The sequence below is a fragment of the Aspergillus chevalieri genome, chromosome 5, assembly GCF_016861735.1.
Source record: "Aspergillus chevalieri M1 DNA, chromosome 5, nearly complete sequence".
Classification (NCBI taxonomy): Eukaryota; Fungi; Ascomycota; class Eurotiomycetes; order Eurotiales; family Aspergillaceae; genus Aspergillus; species Aspergillus chevalieri.
This window is the reverse complement of record NC_057366.1, coordinates 1676537-1696873: the sequence shown is the minus strand read 5'-3', so window position 1 is coordinate 1696873 and position 20337 is coordinate 1676537. Positions and strand designations below refer to the sequence as shown.

Sequence of the window (20337 nt, the reverse complement as noted above, 5' to 3'; positions counted from 1 at the left end):
CAGTCTCTTTTCAATCCCAAACTCCCCATCTCGTCATCATACACACATGCATATCCCGAACAAGAAAATCACTCGTCATTCCCCTTCTCAACATCTCCGCCAGCATCAGAAGTACCAGCCCTAGCCTTCCACCACCTCACTCCAAACCAAACCATACTAGCCCCCCAAACTGCCCAACAAACCAAATCCACCCAAACAGCCCTCCACATCTTCCCCTCATACCCGCCAGCCCCATGGCTCGCAGGCAAAAACACCTTCCCAAAAATCCCAAAACAAACCAACCACAACAAACACACAACCCCCTCCCACGCAAACAGACAAACCCCCACAACCCCGTTCTCAGCACAATAAAACGGCGTCGTCTTCTTCTTCTTCGTAATTCCCAGGTGAATCAAATACAGCAATGCCGTAACCGAAGACAAAGCACCAACGATCACAGCGTACAACCAGCGCCCATCAATGCCCTTGTTCGACGAGGTACCTGAGAGATCCTGCCCGTAGAGGCCGACGACAGCGATGCCTAGGGCGAACTGTAGCAGGCGGAGGAGGAAGTCGAGGATTGTTTTGAAGGGGTTGCGGGTGCTGGTGTTGGTGCCGCTGGCGTTGTCGAGAGAGAACATTTCGGTGGTTGTTCCGGCTTTGTCGGCGTCGGCAACGGGAGAGGAGGTGTTCTTCTTGGCTTTGTGCTTTTTGGCTTGAGAGACGCCGGTTTTAAAGACTTTGAAGAGGAGGAACCACATTTATTGTTCTTGTGTGATGTTTGGTGGTTGTATTGTATAGGAGGCGTAGGTAGGTATGCAATGCAAGAAACAAAGTTGGAAAGAATTGGCTCAGTCGACTTGGCTCAGAAAATGAAAGCGAAGAAAAGAGGAAGGAACGATGGGACGATAGCGCCCAGCACTGCTTCCCTATTTATTAAGTAGTGTGGTCAAAGAGGAAGGAACGAACAAGCGATGAATGGGTATAGAACAACAACAATGGCGACCACAGGAGACTTCTATCAATAGCCAAAGAATGAATAGGACAATAGAATAGATATTGAAGAAGTGAATGCAAAGAATGCGTTTCCGGAGGAAGAAAGACTGGGCTGATTCAATGCAATTCATTGTCTGTCGGAAGGTGTATATATACACGAAGGACGTCTTTGGCCAAGAACAGAACTACCATTGTTTCTAATTATGGTCCTAGTTACTCTGGATTAAAGATTCGTCCTGTCCAGTAGTTCGATAATGGCCTGCTCAAGGTGAAACGTTGATGTTCTTCGCGCGCGCCAAATTGTCGCCGGGCTTGTTTGGCAGCTCAGCAGTCAATTTTAGACTACGAAATAGTCAATGGTTGGGCAAGGTAATTGCAGCTACACAGAGTATCTATCTCAGCGGTAAAAGTTCACATTTTCAAATTATCTATCCAGTACGTACACCAATAGTAATAATCATGCATTCCTTATTTTCCGTCAAAACAGGCCCTAGGCTTAACCAGAACCTCCGTTATTCTCGTAATGACATCCAATGATCAGTCGTTTCATATCCCTGCAAATGCATATCAAAAGTACTGACACTAACCCGGTCACTTCGCGCCTGACCCAGATATGTTCAAATGCCTCATGCTGACATAATACTCATAACAATACCAAATTTGAGTGGGGATTTCGTTCATGCAATGAATCATGAACTTCAAAAATCAAGAAGAGGAAAGAATAAAATGAGGGAAGGGGAATCGTAGGGAGGGGCGCGAGAGAAAAGAGAAAGAGCAAAACACAGGGTTAATTGCGTGCTGAATAGAAAGACATAAAACCGATGTGACGGACGCATAACACATGAAACAAAAGAGCGTAGAAGGGAAATAGAAGAAGCAGAAAGCAGAAAGCAAATGCAAAATATCTTCGACCCCATCGACAGATCTGGCCAGGTCCAGCCCGCGCGAGCGATCGACGCACAGCGGAAAATCTGCGGGTCGTCGGCGCCATTGTCATGGTGGCCGACTCGTTTCTGAATCTATTGCACCAGGCGCGACCATGGAATTAGCAGATATCCTGGATTGATGCTCCGGGGGTAATGGCGGCTTGAAGGAAGCGGGCGGAGGGCTCGGAAAGGGAACCGGCTCCTCATCATGTTCATTATAATTATCTTCATGGCCGCCTCCTGACCCTCCAACAGACGGATGGTCAACAGACGCACGATCGTAACTAGACTGAAACGCCGGTTGGTGGGCCGAGGTATTCTTCGTTGCGTTTTTGGTTGCTTTCCTATTCTTCCGCCCCTTCATCTTGGCCTTCTCGAGCAGTCTCTTCTTCTCCGCCAATCGCTTCCGCTCCTTGCGATCCTTAATCTCATATTGCCGAATCAGAGCCTCTGGTGGACGACCAAAGATGCTCTCGTATTCACAAAACTCACAAATCCAGAGATCTTCGATGCTCGGAGGGTGATGAAGATTGGCATATTGCTGCTGGATCTTTCGTTGGCGTGCAGCCAGCGCATAGACACTGTCCGGTGACCGTTTCTTCTTTCTGCCAGCATTAGCCGGCTCGGCAGCGGACCCATCATGATTTTGTGGTTGTTGCTGCATCTGCGACGGCTGCTGGAATTGCTGGTGAGCCTGTGCAGTCATACTTGGACTTGTTTGCGTGCCCTGCGTGGAAAAGTTTCGAGGATTATGTGCAATCGCGGGAAAAGGGGAGGTGGGCGAGCGGTGCTGCGCGGGATAGGTGTTCTGTGCTTGCATTGCCATGCCCTTGGAGGAATCCGATTCACACGTGAAGGTAAACTGGGTCTTGGTGGGCGTCGTGGCATTGGTTTGCTGGTCGAGCAAGCTGACATTACCAGAGCCTCTCGGCGGAGAAGAGACCGCGGCAGCGTTTGCGATGGCAGCCGAAATGATACCCTGGTCTGATTTCCCGGCGGGGTCACCTAGCAGAAGGGAGGAACATGTGAGTTATACTATCCACGCCAAAAGAGAAAAGAACAGGAGATGTGGAAGCGGACGAGAGTACCTGTTGTTCCTGAAAAGGACAACAGTCCGCCCTGACGAGTTGGCAACCGACCATTTGCAAAACCAATTTGAGTTTGGACTGACAACGGGATTTTTCCACTGCCACCGCGAGGCACTTGGCGCCCAAGGCGACCTCTGCCTGAACCGGAGATCCCGCTCCCAACCGGAGACGCCGGATTGCCCGCTCCATAATAGGCCAAGCTATCAGCTGTCGTTGCGGAAGGCGTCGACGGAGCTGATGTCGCGAGTCCCATGGCAGAAAATTCGGGAGACAAGCTAGAATGGTTATTGCCCATGTTTCCCGGCGTTGGAATCTTGCGTTTCTTCTTGTTGTTGGTGTTCTCGAAAGCATCATACCCGTCAGGGCCTGCTGAAGCAGACTTGATCTGGCGAGACCCTTCCCCGTTGACCGGAAGCCTCTGGGGGTGGGAGCTCGAAGCTGACGGAGACAGGGAAGCCCCGCGAAAACCAGCACTCCGCCGCACCACAACAGGACCATCCTCATCAGCGCTGTCACAGTCGCAGTCACAACTTACGTCATCCTCATAATAATGATGCCAAGAGTTGCAATCTGGACATTCGTGCTCCACGGACTCCTGCACATAGACCTTTGAGTCATTCTCAACATCCCCACTATCTGTCGGTACGCCGTGGAAGACATGGGTTGCAGCGGGCGCCGGCGGGTAAAGAATCGAATCGGCGGCACAGAGGGATAGACGTGAGCGCAAGGTCCGTTTGGGGAGTGGTCGGATTAATCGGTCTGGATAGACGGGCGAAGGTGTGTCCGGGGCCGAGTTGAACCCATCTATAGAGGGGTGATGTCGATCAGTAACCGAGGCATGACCAAAGCAGAAGCAAGAAATTGCTTCCTATCCTTGCTGTGGTAAATGGAAAGGGAACGTACTCAACGTAGCTGTGGTCATGATGCTGGCTGCCAGCTGTGAGTTTTCCATTCACAATCACAGCTGAAGGCCAGTCCACCTGTGGAGATTATCGAGTCGTCTTTTTTTTCTCACTTCTTTGCCTTCTTTTCTTTTGGGTAATCGTTTTCACGCGAGCGAATGTGGTATGGATGCATCAAAAGGATAGAAGGGATCCGGGAAAAGAATTCTAGGTCCGAACTATTTTGAGCCACACAGTCAGTGCCATGTTGTCCACGCCCACCACCCGAGCAACCAAGGACAACCACCAACGCCCGCCAAAGTATAGAGTAGACGCAAATAGAGAATAGCCAAGTGGCTGCTTTGCCAACAATATACATCTAGAGCACAACTTGAGGCCCGGAGAGACTTGGACTTACACACACCACGGGAACCGAGAATCCGCCCGTCTCCATGCAGAGTCTGAGAACGGAGAAAAGGAGAGACACGCTGCAATCTCAGAAGGAGACGGGGCGTAAGTAATTCAAAAATGCAAATGCTGCGAGAACAACAACAAGCGAGAAAATAGCAGCGCCTGGAGAAAGGAAGCAAATGCGAAAGGGGGAGGTGGTTTGTAATTATCTGGAGAGAGTTGGATGTGGAGGGGACGAGGCCCCAATGTGGAAGTCAAGATGCCACCACACTAGTCCCGATTGGGTAGTTCTGATGACTGCTCAACACACCCAAGAGGCAACAATTGCTCTCTACAGACGAAGGAATATAGAGTAAATAGAAGAGCTATTGATAGAGGAGGTGCTCTACAGTAGCTACAGTAGCTACACTTCATACTCGACTTAAAATTCTGGTACCTGCAGTAACCCTCGGGAAGCTGCCCTGTGTGGACCTTCTGGAGAGGGCTCTTATGCGAAAGTGGCAGTCATTCTGCATACCCCTGTATGTATGTCCTCCATATACCTGGGTACCTGGGTGTCTTTGTTTTGATTGTGTAAGTGATGTCCATCCCAACCACTAAACGGCTACCAGGCGACACGCCCGCCAGGAACGCGAAATACCTAGGCGAAGCGGATTGTACCACCTCAGCGAGTTCCACACTGCTCATCGTCGAGAGGTCTTCGAAATATATATCAACTGAATCTGATTTTCGATTGAAAACCATCCACATTCTGCCTGGTTTTTGACTGTCTGACGCCGTGCTAACCGGGTAGCGACAAAGCACAGTTAACCGCTGCTCCGTCTCTGCATGATACAACCTTGCAGGGCCGTCACATAGTCCATCGATTGGCACAGCTTCGATCGCCCGAATATCATTTCGTCATTCGCGAAGTAGAGGGGAAAAGGAACGGGGGAGGTTAATCGCGTCGGTTGCGCGAAGAAGCGGGGTTTTGTCGGCGCAGCAGGGAACGTATTTATTACTATCCAGAAGAGTCAATATATGGAGGATAAAAGAGAAGTTCACATCAATTCAAATACAAACCATGATTATTTTCATATTCTCTGCGTCTTGAACAGTAAAAGGAGACAAAGCGACTGCTGGATGCGGCGAGTGGTAATTGGGGAAATACCCGCAACGAGAAATCCGCGCCAGTCGGTCCGCTTCGCTCTCAGTCCCGTTCCTCGTCTCTGCTGCTACTCTCGCATTCTTCTTCCTCTTCTCCTCTGCTCCCCCGCTCTTCATTTCTCTATCTCTCTTCCTATATACGTTATCCTGCCAGACTATGTAGTCGTCGGCTTTGTGTCGTGAGCTTGTTTTCGCTGTTTTGAGCTCTGCTTGTTCTCTCCTATCGCAATTGCCTGCTTTTTTGCAACTCGCTGCAAAAGCTCTCGTCTCTCCACCGCGTGCGACAGAACCTGCTCGCGAGCAGTGTCTACGTGATTTCTGTCATTGTTTCTATTCGTTCTTATAATTAATCACTCTAGTCGACTGCAGAGTCCTCTTCTATCCTTATTGCGTTCCTCCCCGTCATGACGCCTCGTCGCTCTTCTCGAGCCCGCACCTCCCAACCCTCGCCAGCCGTTTTCCAACATACCAACTCCTCCAGCTCGTCATCCTCCATGACTCGAGAAAGAAGCACCCGTTCGAATCACAAAATCTCCTCCCCTCAGAGGTCCTCCACCCAGCGGTCCCAATCCACCGACGATGTCGATCCGAAAAATGACTTCCCACAGACGCGGCAGCGCCGCGCCCGAGGAGATGAAGAACAAGACCCGCTGAGACCTGAGGAGGGTGAGGAAAAGGAAGAAGAAGGGGACGAAGAGGAAGAAGAAGAAGTCACCCGATGTCTCTGTGGACAGCAAGAATACCCGGGCCTGCCGCCCTCCCGTCGAGAGACCTTCGGTCGCAGTGGTAGGGACGAGAGGCCCTCACATCCACCCACTGATGGATCAGACTTGATGTCTGATGACATTGGCAGTATGTTCATCCAATGTGATGCCTGCAAGGTCTGGCAACATGGCGGTTGTGTGGGAATCATGGATGAGGCCATGAGTCCTGATGAATACTACTGCGAAGAGTGTCGGAAAGACCTCCACCAAATTAGAAATGAGCCAAATGGGTGAGTACCTATCTTTGAATATTTCGTTATCTTCTTCTGGCTTTCTTTGGCTTCTTTGTTGATCCTGGAGGGCTGGTGGCCTTTCTGCAAATTGGCTTGCTTGGACGCCTCTGCTGCTCTTTTCATGAAGTTCAGTTGCCGTTCAGTATTTCGTGTGGTACTCTTCGCAGCACTTTCATCATCACTTGCAACAATGTGGACATTCGCTTACGATATTGCAGACAGTTTTCCTCCTCGTATCTTCCTGTTGCGCCTCTCTCATCCCCGCCTCCCTCTTCACGGGACTCTTCCAGAGACAATAATTCCAGACGGTCGAAGGACTCCAAGTCTCGACAGAACGAAGCTTCGAACCCCAAACGCCGCTCAACGATGAACAGTCGCGATGCTGCGTACGACGAAGAAGAACAGCTTCGACGTGCGATCGAGGAGAGCAAGGAAGAAAACAAATCGACGGCCGATGAGGTTGCAACCCGCCGAGGCAAGAGAAGTCGAAGTGATAGCGAAGCGTAAGTTGACAATTGGTGTAATGAGCTGGACGTTTGCTAGAGTGGTACCAAGTGCTGACATGTTTTTTCCTACGTCCAGCTTTAAACAACTGCCCAAACGACAACGTACTAGTTCCCCATCTCCAACCGCCGCTTCTAAACAGGGCAATTCCATATCACAGCCTGCGTCCGAGGATGAGTCGAAAGCAAAAGCTACCACCAATGGCGCCAAGAAGCAAAAACCGACGTCACGGAACCAGCGCGAGAAAGAAACCAAAGAACCAGAGGAGCCTGAGCCTGAACGTCCAGATACTGCCAATCGTCGGAAAGGACGGACGGATCAAAACGACGGTGGGTTACAATTTCACAATCCGAAAAGAATATTCGATTGTAGAAGAGAGACTAACGCAATGAAATTGCAGAGTCAGATCATGAGGTCGGTTCTCCGACGAAAGCCGTGGTCGACGAACCCGAAGCCTCGCAACCCAGTCCGGGCACGCCAGCTCCTTCTGCAGCACCAGAGCCAGCGCCTTCTCGTCCATCCACGCGCAAATCCGGGAGACCACCAGCGCGTCGCGGGGGTCGCGTAGGACGCAACCAATATACACGAGATCGAGACATAAATGGGAATGGACTTGACGTTGGTTTAACAAATTCCCCGCGGCGGGGTGCATCACATGATAATGGCGCAGACTCGCCGCGGCCGCATGTTAATGGCGGCGAGTCGGGGAAACCAAGTCGTCCACGGTATATGCATCCACAGCGGACAACGATGAACGAGATGAAGCGTCGTGTGGCTGGGATCTTGGAATTTATCTCCCGTATGCAGGTCGAGATGGCAGTTGCAGGGGAGAATTCCAGTTTGGCGGGCAACGGCGATCGGCCAAACGGCGCCGCAGATACAGCGGACTTTGGAGAGGGCGGCATGCCACCATCGGCCGCCGCCAGTGATGGTGGAGAATCCGGGCCAGCCACAGATGGCGAATCTCAATCATCAAAGGAGAAGGAGTTCAAAGAACTCAGCAGCGTCGAGATGATGGATGTACTCACGCGTCATCTGATGAAATGGCAACAAGAGTATGGCAGATTTGGAGAGAGGTGACCCTCACCTTCCTACCTGTCTCCTCGCTTGTCCTTCTTACACCTCCGCCTCCAAAAAAGCTCCTCCTCTATCCCTTTCTTTATATATCATGCATCTGAAGGGAATTTTTTTTTTCTTTTCTTTCTTTTTGCTGAATATACACGATACACGATACCCTGTTTTGCTACCACTTCGTCCCACATGGAAATGGGAAATATATGTATACTACGTCCGTACACTTACGCTTCTGGAACCGGCCATCATCATGGTTACTCGCTTTCTTGCTCTATTCATCATGGGATATTCATACACTGGATCTGGCGTCTGGGATTTGCTTTTCGCTGTTCATCGCAATTTCTTGTTTTTGTTTGCAAAAATGGCTGCGTTGGGGAGTCTTCCTTTGTTATCTGGTCTATCGGTTGGTCGTTTTGGTTGTTTGGTCATCTTAATGGAAATATCAATTTGAATTTGTCCCTTGTCGCTCATGTTATGACTTATGCCACGCCCATTAAGTCAAATTGACGCTGCTTCTACGAATGTCCATTGTATTTTCAAAGCATGATGTCTTGTGTCCTTCTTGTGATCATCGCTTTCGCAGTTGGATCTGTATTCGTCTCCTGGCCAAAAGCTTTGTCTGCTTTGCGGCCCTCTGCCGTGAACTTCCAATCATACGTTGTCAGCAGGAAGACCAGCACGACCTTATCTCATTCCCGGCAAAGAATCGTCCGGGGAAGCATGCTCCGTGACCAAAATCGAGATATTCGGCTGAGGTCGATACGAATTGCGAACGGTGTTCATGCCCAGGCTGCTGGCGCATCTCAAAAAAACCGGCGTCCTTTGTATTTATGTGGCTGGGGGAACAGGCTTTCATCATGCATTTTATCGATGCCAACCATGGTGGAAGCGCCCTTGGGGAATCCGTGTCCCATCTGACAGCTTGATTGGCTTTCCAGTGACCCGATGCATCGCAGCTTGGTGGGGGAGTCATGATGTTAGCAACTTGTCGGGCTCGACATTCCAGAGACTAGGGCCTTACCAATATCGCCAAAGTGATGTCTCTGTGACTCCTTCATTACACTATCCATGAGTTTCAAATCATGCAGAGCCCTCTTTGACCAACCCTTGTCTCCCAGAACCGAGATGACCTCATTGCGCAGCGCTTCAAAATATTCGGGGTTGGCGCAGAGGTCACTGATGAGACCGCTCGCCATCTCGGTCGTGGTATGAATGGCGGCAAGTGAGAGACCAAGCTGAGCCGTCGCCACGCCTTTTGGCTGTCCTTTAGCGGCTTCATCCATCCAGCCAATGGTGTCTGCAACCTTGGAAAGACGCTGTCCAGCCTTGCAGGCCTGGCGATTGTTTTCCCAGCGTTTCTCGCTAACGGGGTTGGGGATTCTCCGCGCCTGGTTGAGTGTTGTTCTGAGCTTGCAGCATTCCGGCAAAAACTAATGGACAATAGGACGCAAGGAAAAATGCCACTGTCAGAGACTGCAGCAACGAACGACTCGATGGCGTACTGTTGGCTGATACTGAGCCATTCCTCGTTGGTACACAGCTCTGGGCCGATTAAGACTCGCGATGTGAAATACGAGCAATCAGTTGCAGAAGCTTCGGTTTATGTTTGACTTCCATCCAAGCTATGATGATTTGGCTAGCCTGCAGAATATGAAAGAGTCCGATAGGAAGCATCCTACCTGGAATGTGAGAAGTCACCTATTTTCCGGCTCACCGTAGAGCTCACTGACAGCCTTGGATGCCTCGTCCGCTAGCACTTCTGTAATAAGATCTGTGGCATGGACAAATATTGTCAATTCCAGCTAGCAATTGGAGGCTGCAGAGACAACTTAACTGAGTGACTGCGTGAGCCTTTTACAGTATTGATGACAACATCGGACGAGCTGTCTGAAGCAATGGGCTCGAATCCGGGGTATGATCCAAAGAATCCTTAATCACATTATTAGGAGTGGAAACTAGGAGATGGCAATACCACTTACATCGGATATGGCCTTGCCAAGATGCAAATCGGGGTGATTGCGTATCTCATCTGCGAATCGGTTTGGAAGGACAAGCTTGGCCCGACGTCCGTATAGACCTGGAAGCAGCTTACAAACTCCTGAAACGTCAGCCAACATCTCTACAGCTGAGAGATATGAATACCTTCCTGTCTCAGGCCCTGGTCGAGAATTTCTTTCCCATGGGTGAGTCAAGTCTCCCGAGTCTTGACAAGCCCCCGGGAATAACCATCCTTAGATTCAATGCCGACTGCGGGAAATCAAGGATAAAGCTTTGGTCCGCATGCCGCATAGTAAAGAAGCTTGATAAGAACTAGAATTATGAAAATCCGAAAAAAAGGAGACTCCAGGATGCTAATAACCAACTCAGGGAACATCTTGGCAAACACCGATCTTGCTGGTACTGCGACTTCCGGATAACTAGTTAACTAGGGTTGTCGCTGACAAAGACGTATCGAAGTTAATGAGTGGACAGAGACTGTCCATATATATAGCCAACCTCATAGGACGGCCCATTGTCGGCAAAGCCATCCTGGAATGACAAACTGAGAAGCCCCCCTCCACTTCAGAGTCTCGGGCATGGGGGATGAACGCTCCGAAATGTCCGTCCAGGTCGCCATTCGCATCCCGAAGGTTCCATCATGCCGTTTCCAAGCACAGGAAGGGATTCTCGTACGGGAATCGACAATAATGGATCCGCTGAGTGTATTGGGCATCTCGAGTTATCTCCCGAGCCGCCTAAAATAGCATAAGAGAAGATACCAATAGATTGCTGTACACTGTTATGCTATTATTTTGCTGCTGTGGCTGTTTCTGATACAATGGCTTAACCTCAAAACATCTCTTGCCGCGAGAGGTAGTCGGCAATAGTATGACACAAGACATGGTAGTTCGAAATTTTACATCAAGGTCGAGAACCTGGTCAAAATGGCAAATCGTTATGGTCCAACAAATCCATCATTTGCTGATTAAACGAAAGCCAATTCCCTAGCCACAGACCTTGCTTCCCCCAATATTTTCTTCGGAATCCTGATACTCCTCATCAATTCCCACGCTGGGAATGACTGACGATGCCATGTGACCTGTTTCTTGCACACGGTGGCCAGTACCATGCGCCGCATGAGGTTGAGGCTGTAACTCGAGTGCACTCAGATGCGCAACCACCTCAGTTATAAGCTGTACCTGCTCTCCATGAAAACCAGGATGGTGATGATTTTAGCTCATTATAGCACACAGCGACACCGTGGAAGACCTGGAAGAGGCGATGGTGTTTGGCAATGGCATTGGAGTGCTGGCAGGTACACTCGGTAGATTTGACGAAGATAGCATTCCACTTAAGTCTTTGCTGTCTCCCATTTCGATGGCATGGCAGAATAGCACAATGAAAGGAATAAAAGGCGTAAGCAATGATATCGTCCTACAAGCATGAGAGAAAGCACAATAGATTAAGAGGCTAATGTGATTTATATGTTCACATACCAGTTAACGTATGCAGACAGAAGTAACGATTCTTTTTTCCCTAACTCCTGGCGAATTCTTAACGCTCATCATTGACTATGTTTCGGGACATTCGGATGCTCTCACCTTCCGCAAAGACGCTGGTCGACTTGGGTACGTGTGTAGTAAACAGGTTTCATGGCGATGGACAGAGGAATAATCTGAGAACAGTCTCCTTCATTATCGGCATCGGGCGATTTGTCTTCACTTACGGATACAGTACACTCTTCACGATTGCCGCGTACCGAATCACAAGAAATACACGCCACTTGTACCTGAAAGCAGGGCTCAGCCAAGAAATCGCCTTCTTTGACGGTGGAACGGGCGGATTAATTGCTATGCAAGCTACGTCGAATGGGCGGCTCATCCAGGCTGGCGTATCAGAAAAGCTAGGGCTCGTGATCCAGGAATTTCTGCTTTTATATCGGCTTTTGTGTTGGCATTTGTCACGCAATGGAAGCTGACCCTAATGTGCTGCTGCATTGCTCCGGTCACGCTTCTAGCGATGGGAGTTAGCTCCACTATTGAAGTCTCGGTTGAGACTAGAATTCTTAAGATTCAGGTGCAAGCTGGAACTTTTGCAGAGAGCATCTTGTCAAGCGTCCGGACGATCCACTCCTTTGACCTTCGATCGCGACTGGTGGGCCATTTTGATACGTTCTTACAAGCTTCACGAAAGCTCGGAAACAAAAAGAGTTCACACTTTGATTGTATGTTCTCTGCGGAGTATTGCATTATCTATGCAGGTTTCGGCTTGTGCTTCTGGCAGGGGATTGGGATGATAGCCGGGCGGGTTGTTGAGAATCCAGGTAACGTTTTCATGTTCGTTTGATCCTTTTCTTTAGGACCTGATATAATTCTGAATTTGGTTATTACAGTGTGTTCATGTCGGTGATTGTGGCAGCTTCTAGCTTGACTGCCATAGCGCCGCACTTGATTGACTTCACTCGTGCTGCCTCGGCAGCTTCAGAACTTTTCCGGCTCATGAACCGCGACTCGATGATCAATTCCCTTCGATGGGTCGTGAAAGATGCCAACGAAAGTTACAGGCAATGTCGAGTACAGCCACGTCTCATTCAGCTACCCGACGCGTCCTGGCATTACAGTCTTGGATGACTTCTCGTTACACATTGGTGTATATATATATCTCTATATCTCTCCCTCTCCCTACTTTGCTTGCATAAGGGCTGGAATGAACAGACTAAAACCAAGGACTGAGTTCGTTGTATATATTTACGAGACCGGTCGCTCTCAATTGAGTCAGTCGGACTTGGTGGTGACGAATAAATACATAGTTATATACAGTGTAAGTATTCATTTTGGTGTTAATAATTAATTGATTTGTTATTTATTTGATGAGTATATCGAGAAAATCAAATCACCATGATGAATTGGCTGGTTCAAGCATACTGTTCATTCACGTGCAGTGACCCGACGGGGATATTTCAAATCCAGTTCAAGCAGAGAACACGTCCGCAAGAACAAGGTACGTGTCCTTGTCCGTGCATGTTTACAAACAAACACGTGGAGTAAACAACTTTAGAGAACACCGACGACACATTTACCAATCCAGAGGGGAAAAGAAATAAAAAAAAGTAGAGACTAAACAATATGATCATTAGGTAGCTAGATACAAAGACGGCCAAGTTTGATACAAGAGACATTAACGTAACGATTCTCCAAAGGCAGGCCGATCTCATCACGCATGATCCCATCCGAAAGTACAAGCATCGTAAACAGTCATTGGCAATGAACTGGGATTTAAATTATTTTCCATCACAAAGGGAACGACAAAGGAAAATGCTGTAACACAATAACAGGTCAGCAAGGGATGAGATCCGAGGAATGTGGAACGGTTCGGGACGGGAAGCTTAACCAAACGTACCTCGTTCATCATATTAACCTGACCCATGGTTGGGCGACAGGCTTACAGACGGGAAGCGTGGATGACCTTGTAGTCAACAACGAGCTCACGGCCAGCGTCGTTGATGACAACAGCGCGGACGGAGCCACGGCCCTCGGCGTAAGCCTTACGGATGCGGTTGAAGAGGTCACCCTGGGGAACGACCTGGAGACCCTGGCGAACGTCACCGGACTCGGTCATGGCGACGATGGTCTGGTCATCGTAGATGTCCAGGATGCGGTAGGTCTTGTAGACGGGACCAAGCATGGTCTGGACAACGACGGAGGGCGAAGGGTTGTCGATGAAGCTCGACTCCTCCTGGAGCTTGCGGGTGAAAAGGTCAACACCCAGGTAGCGGTGCTGGCCAGTCTGAGGGGAGACCGAGATGCGGATGACCTGGCAAGGACGGCCCTGCAGGATCAGGATGTCGCCAAGGCGGATGTAGTTGCAGGGGATGGGGACATGCTCGCCAGCGGGCTTGCTGCCACCGCGCTCAATGGCACGGATCTCACCACCGGCGGCGGGGGCTGCTGGGCGACGGTCGTCAGCAACAACCAACTCTTGACTGGGGCTTGGGCTTAGGCTTGGAGAGCTGGGGTGAGAGTGAGAGTGGTGGTGGTGGTGATGGTCATGATGCTCATGATGGAAGGGATGCATGATGCGGTCGGCAGCACGCTCGACACCGCGGCGGAAGGAGTGGTAGTTACCGTCGTCGTCGTAGTAACCCATTTTGGAAGTAGGGTGGTTTTGGATAGCGGTTTGAGGTTGGTAAACCTGAAGAGCAGAAGAAGCCGGAGATTGGCTGGGGGTGTATGAGACTCGGGAAGGCGACGAAGAGACGACGCTGTGAGACTCGTAAGGCTGAGAGTAGGTAGGGGTCAACTCTTGAGAAGGGTAAGAGTTGGAAGAGGAGCTGATGACGGAAGCAGCAGGGCTGGTCCGACGACGATATTCAGACTCGACAAGGTCAAGTTGATTATCAAAAGGTTGTTCAGGCTCGGGGTGGTGAGGAGCGTGAACAAGAGCAGGAGTATGGACAGGAGTAGGTTCCTCGATGTACCTGGGGGAGGGAAGAGGTTAATATATGTTCAGGACGGGACGCGGAGATATAAATAAAGTGGACCATCAAAATAAACAAAACAACAAACCGATTGACCGACTGTGATTGGTCCGAGCTTATGACACGTAAACCGGGCGTAAATTGGCCCGATTTACGGGAAAGAAAAACGAAAAACGAGCCAATTCACCGAACATGTCACTTCAGCTGGCCATCCCAGCCACAGCAATACAGCAATACAGCTGAATACAGCTAAATACAGAAACAATAAAACGGAAACAAATACAGAAAGAAATAGAAAAAGAAATACTCACTGGTGATTCACAAACTCTTGCGGAATTTCTTCCTTGCCGTAAACAGCGGGATCCGGAAGTGCAGGAGCGGCCGTTCGAGTATCTTCCCGGTCGACGAGCGAGTGGCTGTCGTCGTGATGATGGTGATGATGATGCTCAACGGGATACGCAACAGGCTCCGGCTCGTTTACAGGAACAGGAGCTGGCGGGTGATGATTTGCAGCGTCACTCCGGTACGACGACGGGAAGACACTGAAGGGGATGGGGACGCGGGCGTCAAAGTCCAGATTGGCGACTCTGCGGGCGTCTTTTCTCTAAGGCCTTTCGGAGCACGTTACGAACTCGAAAGGCGAGAAAAGACTATCTGTTTTGAAACGAGATAGAAAAAAGAGATCTTAAAGATCCGAAGAATGTGAGATTTGAGATTGGGAGATTGGAGGAATGTGAGATGAGGATGATGAAGAAGAAGAGAGGAAGATGAGAATTGAGGCTGCTGAAATACCCGTTTGGTGTTTACGTGTTTGTTTACGACTTTGCCAATTCGGGAGGTCCAGCCTCGTTCTTTTGAGTCAGTTTCTGTATGATACCGAGTAGTACTCTGTACTTACGATGAATGGCCAGGACAGCTCCATACAGCTGCTCCATACGTTCAGCTACAGCTGAGCTGGACAGCTCTCCACAGGTACAATAATACAATACAAGTACGTATTCACATGGAAAGATGGCTGGCCAGCCGCCGATCAACAGCCGAGCAGCATCCATGGAAATCCCCATGGCAACCCACGGGCCACTCGGATCGGACCAGATCGACCCAAGATGTTGTATCTGTCTTTCCGCTGGTACTCTTCCGCTGGAACTGGAGACCACTTTATCCCAACAGCTGACAAGTATCATATCCCGAATGCAATAATTCCTGGTCAATATTGCAGTGTACTTGCAGTGTCCAGGTCAATTGCACAGGACAAGTGTTCAATTGCTAGCACAGAGAGATGGCCACTGGTTTGCCACCGCTCCGGCCAATCGCCGCTCCCTGCACCGCTGCTGTATGTCTCATGCTAATCACTTCTAGACCGTATCATACCGTACCGTACCGTACCGTACGTATTGTGTGGCTGGGCGGTGACGGGTGGCTGGCTGATATCAACCGAGGTTATCATTTCTAGCTATGAATAGTCCGATTATTGGATTGATCTTACAGTACTCCGTAGTAAATCGAGTGATTATCAAAATAAACAAAACTGGTATCTCAACCCGCCCATCCGATTCCCTCATTTGCCCGTGTGTCGTGAACCTTAAACCCTTTCGCCCCGTGTCCTCTTCCGCTTGTACTTAGTACAGTACAGTAAGAATAAACAAGAAGTAATAGTAAACCACACCCATTAATCCAAAAGACACCAAAAAAAGAAAAGATTGTAATATCAAAAGAAAAGAAATATCCCAAAAGAACGACAATAATCAATTGCGCAACCCAAACGCCTTACGCAGCTTCGGGAACCGCTTCTTACGCCCCGACCCTGCGATCACCACGTCCCGTGCGAGCGTGCTCTGGCGCTTGAAATGGCTTCCCTCGCCAGCCACCTGATCCCCGGGTCCCACGCTTTCGCTCGGTGCAGCCCCCGGAGTATATCTGTTCCCGCTCTCGTTACCATTCACCTGGGGTGGTTCCTCCGGCGATGCCACCGCACCACTAGCGGTTGTAATTGCATCACCCCCGGCATCGCCGCCAGCCTCGGAAACGCCCTTCCGGTCGTGCCGCAACGGCCATCCGTCTAGAAGACGAGATCCCCGCCGCTGCCCTCTGATGTCCATTGTCTGCATGTCGTTGTTATTGGCCGTTACTATGGTCGTCACGCTACCTCCGCGCTGGTGATTTACCGCTGGGTTCTCAGTCACTGGTTCTGAGGCCACCTTGTGATGCTTGGGTTCGGGATTCCGCCCTTTGCGGAGATTTAGTCGACTGAGGATCCCCGGCTTGCGACTTGGCTGGTGGAGAAAATCCTCCAGCTCATCGCGACTCACACCGCGAGATCGCGCTACTGCGGCCATGGCGGTCGCGTCGGTTGGCCCGGGGCTGCTAATGTTCCGTGCGGGCGCCGTCGCTGACGACCCGGGACGTCGTTTCTCTTCATCTGAGCTGTCCTCGAGTTCCGTCGATTCACCATCCTGCATGCCATGGCGACGAGGAATGCCTCGTACGGGGCGCATGGTGTTCTGTCCAAGTTCATCCTCATCACTCGAATCTGCAAACCGACTGCGGAAGGTCTTATGCGGACCTTCGTCGTCGTCACCGTCAGAGTCCTCAAACCGGGACGGCGAGGAGAACAACGTCCCGGGAGCTCGCGAGAGCTTCTTTCTGTTAGGCGACTTGCCCGTCGAGAAGAACGAAGTCTTTCCGCTCTTGTTTGGCCCGGTTCCGCGTAGCGTAGTAGGCATCCTGGTCGCCATTAACCCCGGCGACATTGGCCGGGGTTCCGCAGGCAATTCCTGTCGGCTTGGCGAGAACTGCACCTTTGGTGGCTCTTGAGAATGAGCCCGCATGGTGCGTCGCATGGTATGCTTCCCAGTAGGCGAGCCAGCCCCTGGTCGCTGGGAGCCGTCAGACGAACCGCTGGCGCCCGTCATCGGCCTCTGGGTGCTAGTCTCGCGGACAGGGCCTTTGCCATTGGCGGGAACTGGACCCATTGACACCGGCCTCTTTCGCTCTGGGGCGGCCATCGGTCGCGGGGCACCGTTCGTAGTAACCTCTGGAGCGAAAGCCACCGCTGATACAGGTCGTTGGACCTTGTTGGTCCTCGTGTTTGTTCTTGTAACCACCCCTGATACAAGTCTCGGTTTACTCGTAGTTTTGCGCTTGATCGGGAACGGCGGGTAGGGCGAAGAGAAAGGAAGGGGTTCGTCGACCGTGTCTGGCGAATCAGGAACCCATGGAAGGGAATCATGCGGAGGAGAGACCGCACGACCGATCATCTGCTGCGGTTCCTCCGGCACACTGGGCAGTTCAGCCCCTGCTGGCTTCGTTTTGTCCAAAGCCCCAGTCATAGGCTGCTCTGTTTCCTCAGCTGCTTGACCGTCCACTATGGCATTAATAGATCCAAATCCGTCTCCGTTGAAGTCCTCTGCTGCATCACTGTAAACACTTTCATCTGAATCGTCGTCAGTTCTCTTGCCGGTTGGAATCGGTATTCCTGCCTCGTCAAAGACCGCAGACGACTCGGAGCCTGAGCAGTTGTGAGACTTTTTCTTGACTTTCTTTTTGCCAGGCGGCGGCGTCGGTGCTGCTGCCGGAGTCGTCACCTCTGTCGCCGTTTTCGGATCGATAAACTCCAACGACGTCCGAGGGAATCCTCCGGGGACATCATAGCCTTCCAGACTCGACCGTCCCTTTTCAAGCTCAGGTGACGATGGCTCAACAGTGATTGCAGGAGCCAAGTTCGTATTGATAGCAGCAACAGTAGTAGGAATTGGAGTAGCAGGTACAGACGCCTGTTGTTTTGGCTTTGGCACGAATTCTGCAGCCTGCATTCCATCCACCCACGCAGAGCGTATTTCTGGAACAAACTCGCTGACCTCATCAACATTTCCGTTTTCGGAAGTCTTGGCAGGCAATGGCGGGTGTTCAATTTTTTCCGTGAGGTTCATAGCATTCTCCGGCGACTGGGCATTCGCCAAGATTCCTCCGAGAGCGTGATCGTTTGAGAAGGACCAGCCCGGTACCATGATATTAGAATTCGACGACGCGATGGACTCGGTGTCACTGGGTTCATCCTGGGTCGGTTGAGGAAGCTCAGCACCAGTATCCCTTGTGGCCCGTATACTGCCAAACGAAGGGAGGGCCGGCCGGGGCTTCAGCACCTCGTCGAACTCATCATTACCAACTGAATTGTCCAGCGCGGTAGGCTTCTTCTTACCCAAGCCGAAAAACGTGGTCTTGGATTTGGACCAACCAGGCGGGGAGTCTGGTGGAAGCATGTCCTCAGGCGAGGTAGGCGGGCTCGCTGCTATACCCACGATCTCTGCTTCGTCGTCGAAACTAACCTTGGCCGGCTTCCGTCGGAACCGATAACCTTCGTCCGATCCTACTGATGTGCCATCCGACAATTCGCTAGGTGGTGGTCCTGGTCGGAAGATTGTCCCAACTCGATCGGGAGACATGGACCCTTGCGACGAGTGTTTCATGGCAGACTTGACGGGAGACACGGATCTTGGAGGCGGATTGTGTAACTCGCCCGCGCCAACCACTGACAGTTGAGTAGAGAACCGTGCCGATCTTCCTGGACTGGCGCTCGGTTGCCGTGCCCGCGATTTTTTAACAGGCTCCCGCTCCAGCTCAACCGAACGGTTCGATGCTGGAGATCCTATCTGGTTGAAAGGCGGTGGTGAGCTCAATTGTTCAGGCGTCGGAGGCGATTTGATGATTTGAGGCTCTGGCGTAACTGGCCCTCGGCTGCGATTCTGTTCCCCGATATTGGCACGATCGATATTGCTTGTCCCCGCCTCTGCATGTTCCTCGCCTTGGTAATCTTCCGGGACAGTCGATGGTCGTTTGACCATGACGGGCCGCGACGGGGCAGGGGCTTGCTCCCGAGTGCTGGTTGCACCAGGTACAATGGCCGCCTGCGCCGCTGCGACTGCCGTTCCAACTGATGGTTGCGCTCCGGTCGACCGTCTTTTGTCCGCTGCGGCTCTCGTCCTAGGCATATTGGCCGTCTTCGGAACCGGGCTTCCCGGCGGTGACAACTGCTCCGCTAACGATGTAGGCACCTGACGCTGATACTCTGGACTCGGAGGGAGAGACGGCGAATTGGGACGCGAGTTCATCGGGTAAGAGAAGTTGATCGAATTCCTGCTAGCAGACCTCTCCAGCTCGTGAACAGTACCCAAGCCATTCGACCTTGGAGGGCTCCGCATTACCGCCGGACCAACGCTCATACCACGAGTTCCCATCCGCCTCGGAGGAGACATGGCTCGCGTGGTAGGCGAAACGCTCATCGAGCGCCGACTGGAAGTTGACGGTTTAGGCGACGTATATCCCGGAGGCAGCGACGGCAACGGCGGCGCATCCCTGCGCATCAAATGGCTCTGACTCGTAGACGGACGACCGGGAGACTGATCGCGACGGAAAGTACGGTTGCTCATGGAACTGGAGCTGCTGGCACGGCGGAGGGTATGTGTCTGACTCGCGCGGAGGTTGGGCTGGGAGGCGATAGACGCCCGACGCTGGATGCGTTTTGTCTGAACATTTTCGACGGGTTGAGGGGTCGGCGTGAGGCTTCGTAGAGCGGCGGCCGCTGCGGCGGACGAGAGGCTACTGGAGGAGGGTTGCGATTTGAGAAAGGCATGAGAAGCGGCGGAATGAGCGGTTTGCGATGGACTTGCGAGGGGCTATTGAATTAGCACATGATATCGATTAATAGAGCATGTGGATGGTACCTGATGTTGTGAGGAGCTCCTCCTGCGACGGAACATGGCTGGTCAGGCCTCGGAACTGCTGCCTCGAGCAAGTGGGATGCTGCAGAAGAATGCGGCTGAGATGAGGACTTTGCCGATAAATTGGCGGGTAAAAAATGTATTAAATAGAATAACTATTA

At 51.2% G+C, this 20337-nt stretch overlaps 6 protein-coding genes across 6 annotated transcripts; 1 reads left to right on the top strand and 5 right to left on the bottom strand.

Moving 5' to 3' along the window:
- Nucleotides 1–68: 68 nt before the first annotated feature.
- Nucleotides 69–740, bottom strand: ACHE_50589S (MARVEL domain-containing protein; the record flags this gene model as incomplete). Its single annotated transcript, XM_043280323.1, has 1 exon — nucleotides 69–740. The coding sequence occupies one exon, from the start codon at nucleotides 738–740 to the stop codon at nucleotides 69–71; it is 672 nt and encodes a 223-aa protein (XP_043137913.1).
- A 1228-nt stretch (nucleotides 741–1968) lies between these two features.
- Nucleotides 1969–3941, bottom strand: ACHE_50588S (uncharacterized protein; the record flags this gene model as incomplete). The annotated part of the gene is made up of 3 exons (XM_043280322.1): nucleotides 1969–2906; nucleotides 3041–3793; nucleotides 3893–3941. 3 exons carry the CDS (start codon nucleotides 3939–3941, stop codon nucleotides 1969–1971), a joined length of 1740 nt encoding a protein of 579 aa, XP_043137912.1.
- Nucleotides 3942–5831: 1890 nt separating this feature from the next.
- On the top strand, nucleotides 5832–8008 carry ACHE_50587A (putative transcriptional regulator (Cti6); the record flags this gene model as incomplete). The annotated part of the gene is made up of 4 exons (XM_043280321.1): nucleotides 5832–6421; nucleotides 6643–6927; nucleotides 7007–7257; nucleotides 7329–8008. 4 exons carry the CDS (start codon nucleotides 5832–5834, stop codon nucleotides 8006–8008), a joined length of 1806 nt encoding a protein of 601 aa, XP_043137911.1.
- A 971-nt stretch (nucleotides 8009–8979) lies between these two features.
- ACHE_50586S (uncharacterized protein) lies at nucleotides 8980–9525 on the bottom strand (the record flags this gene model as incomplete). The annotated part of the gene is made up of 2 exons (XM_043280319.1): nucleotides 8980–9432; nucleotides 9505–9525. The coding sequence occupies 2 exons, from the start codon at nucleotides 9523–9525 to the stop codon at nucleotides 8980–8982; spliced, it is 474 nt and encodes a 157-aa protein (XP_043137910.1).
- Nucleotides 9526–13423: 3898 nt separating this feature from the next.
- hexA (putative Woronin body protein HexA) lies at nucleotides 13424–15394 on the bottom strand (the record flags this gene model as incomplete). The annotated part of the gene is made up of 4 exons (XM_043280318.1): nucleotides 13424–13926; nucleotides 14107–14459; nucleotides 14771–15056; nucleotides 15358–15394. 4 exons carry the CDS (start codon nucleotides 15392–15394, stop codon nucleotides 13424–13426), a joined length of 1179 nt encoding a protein of 392 aa, XP_043137909.1.
- Nucleotides 15395–16204: 810 nt separating this feature from the next.
- On the bottom strand, nucleotides 16205–20215 carry ACHE_50584S (uncharacterized protein; the record flags this gene model as incomplete). Its single annotated transcript, XM_043280317.1, has 2 exons — nucleotides 16205–20131; nucleotides 20180–20215. The coding sequence occupies 2 exons, from the start codon at nucleotides 20213–20215 to the stop codon at nucleotides 16205–16207; spliced, it is 3963 nt and encodes a 1320-aa protein (XP_043137908.1).
- Nucleotides 20216–20337: the final 122 nt, after the last annotated feature.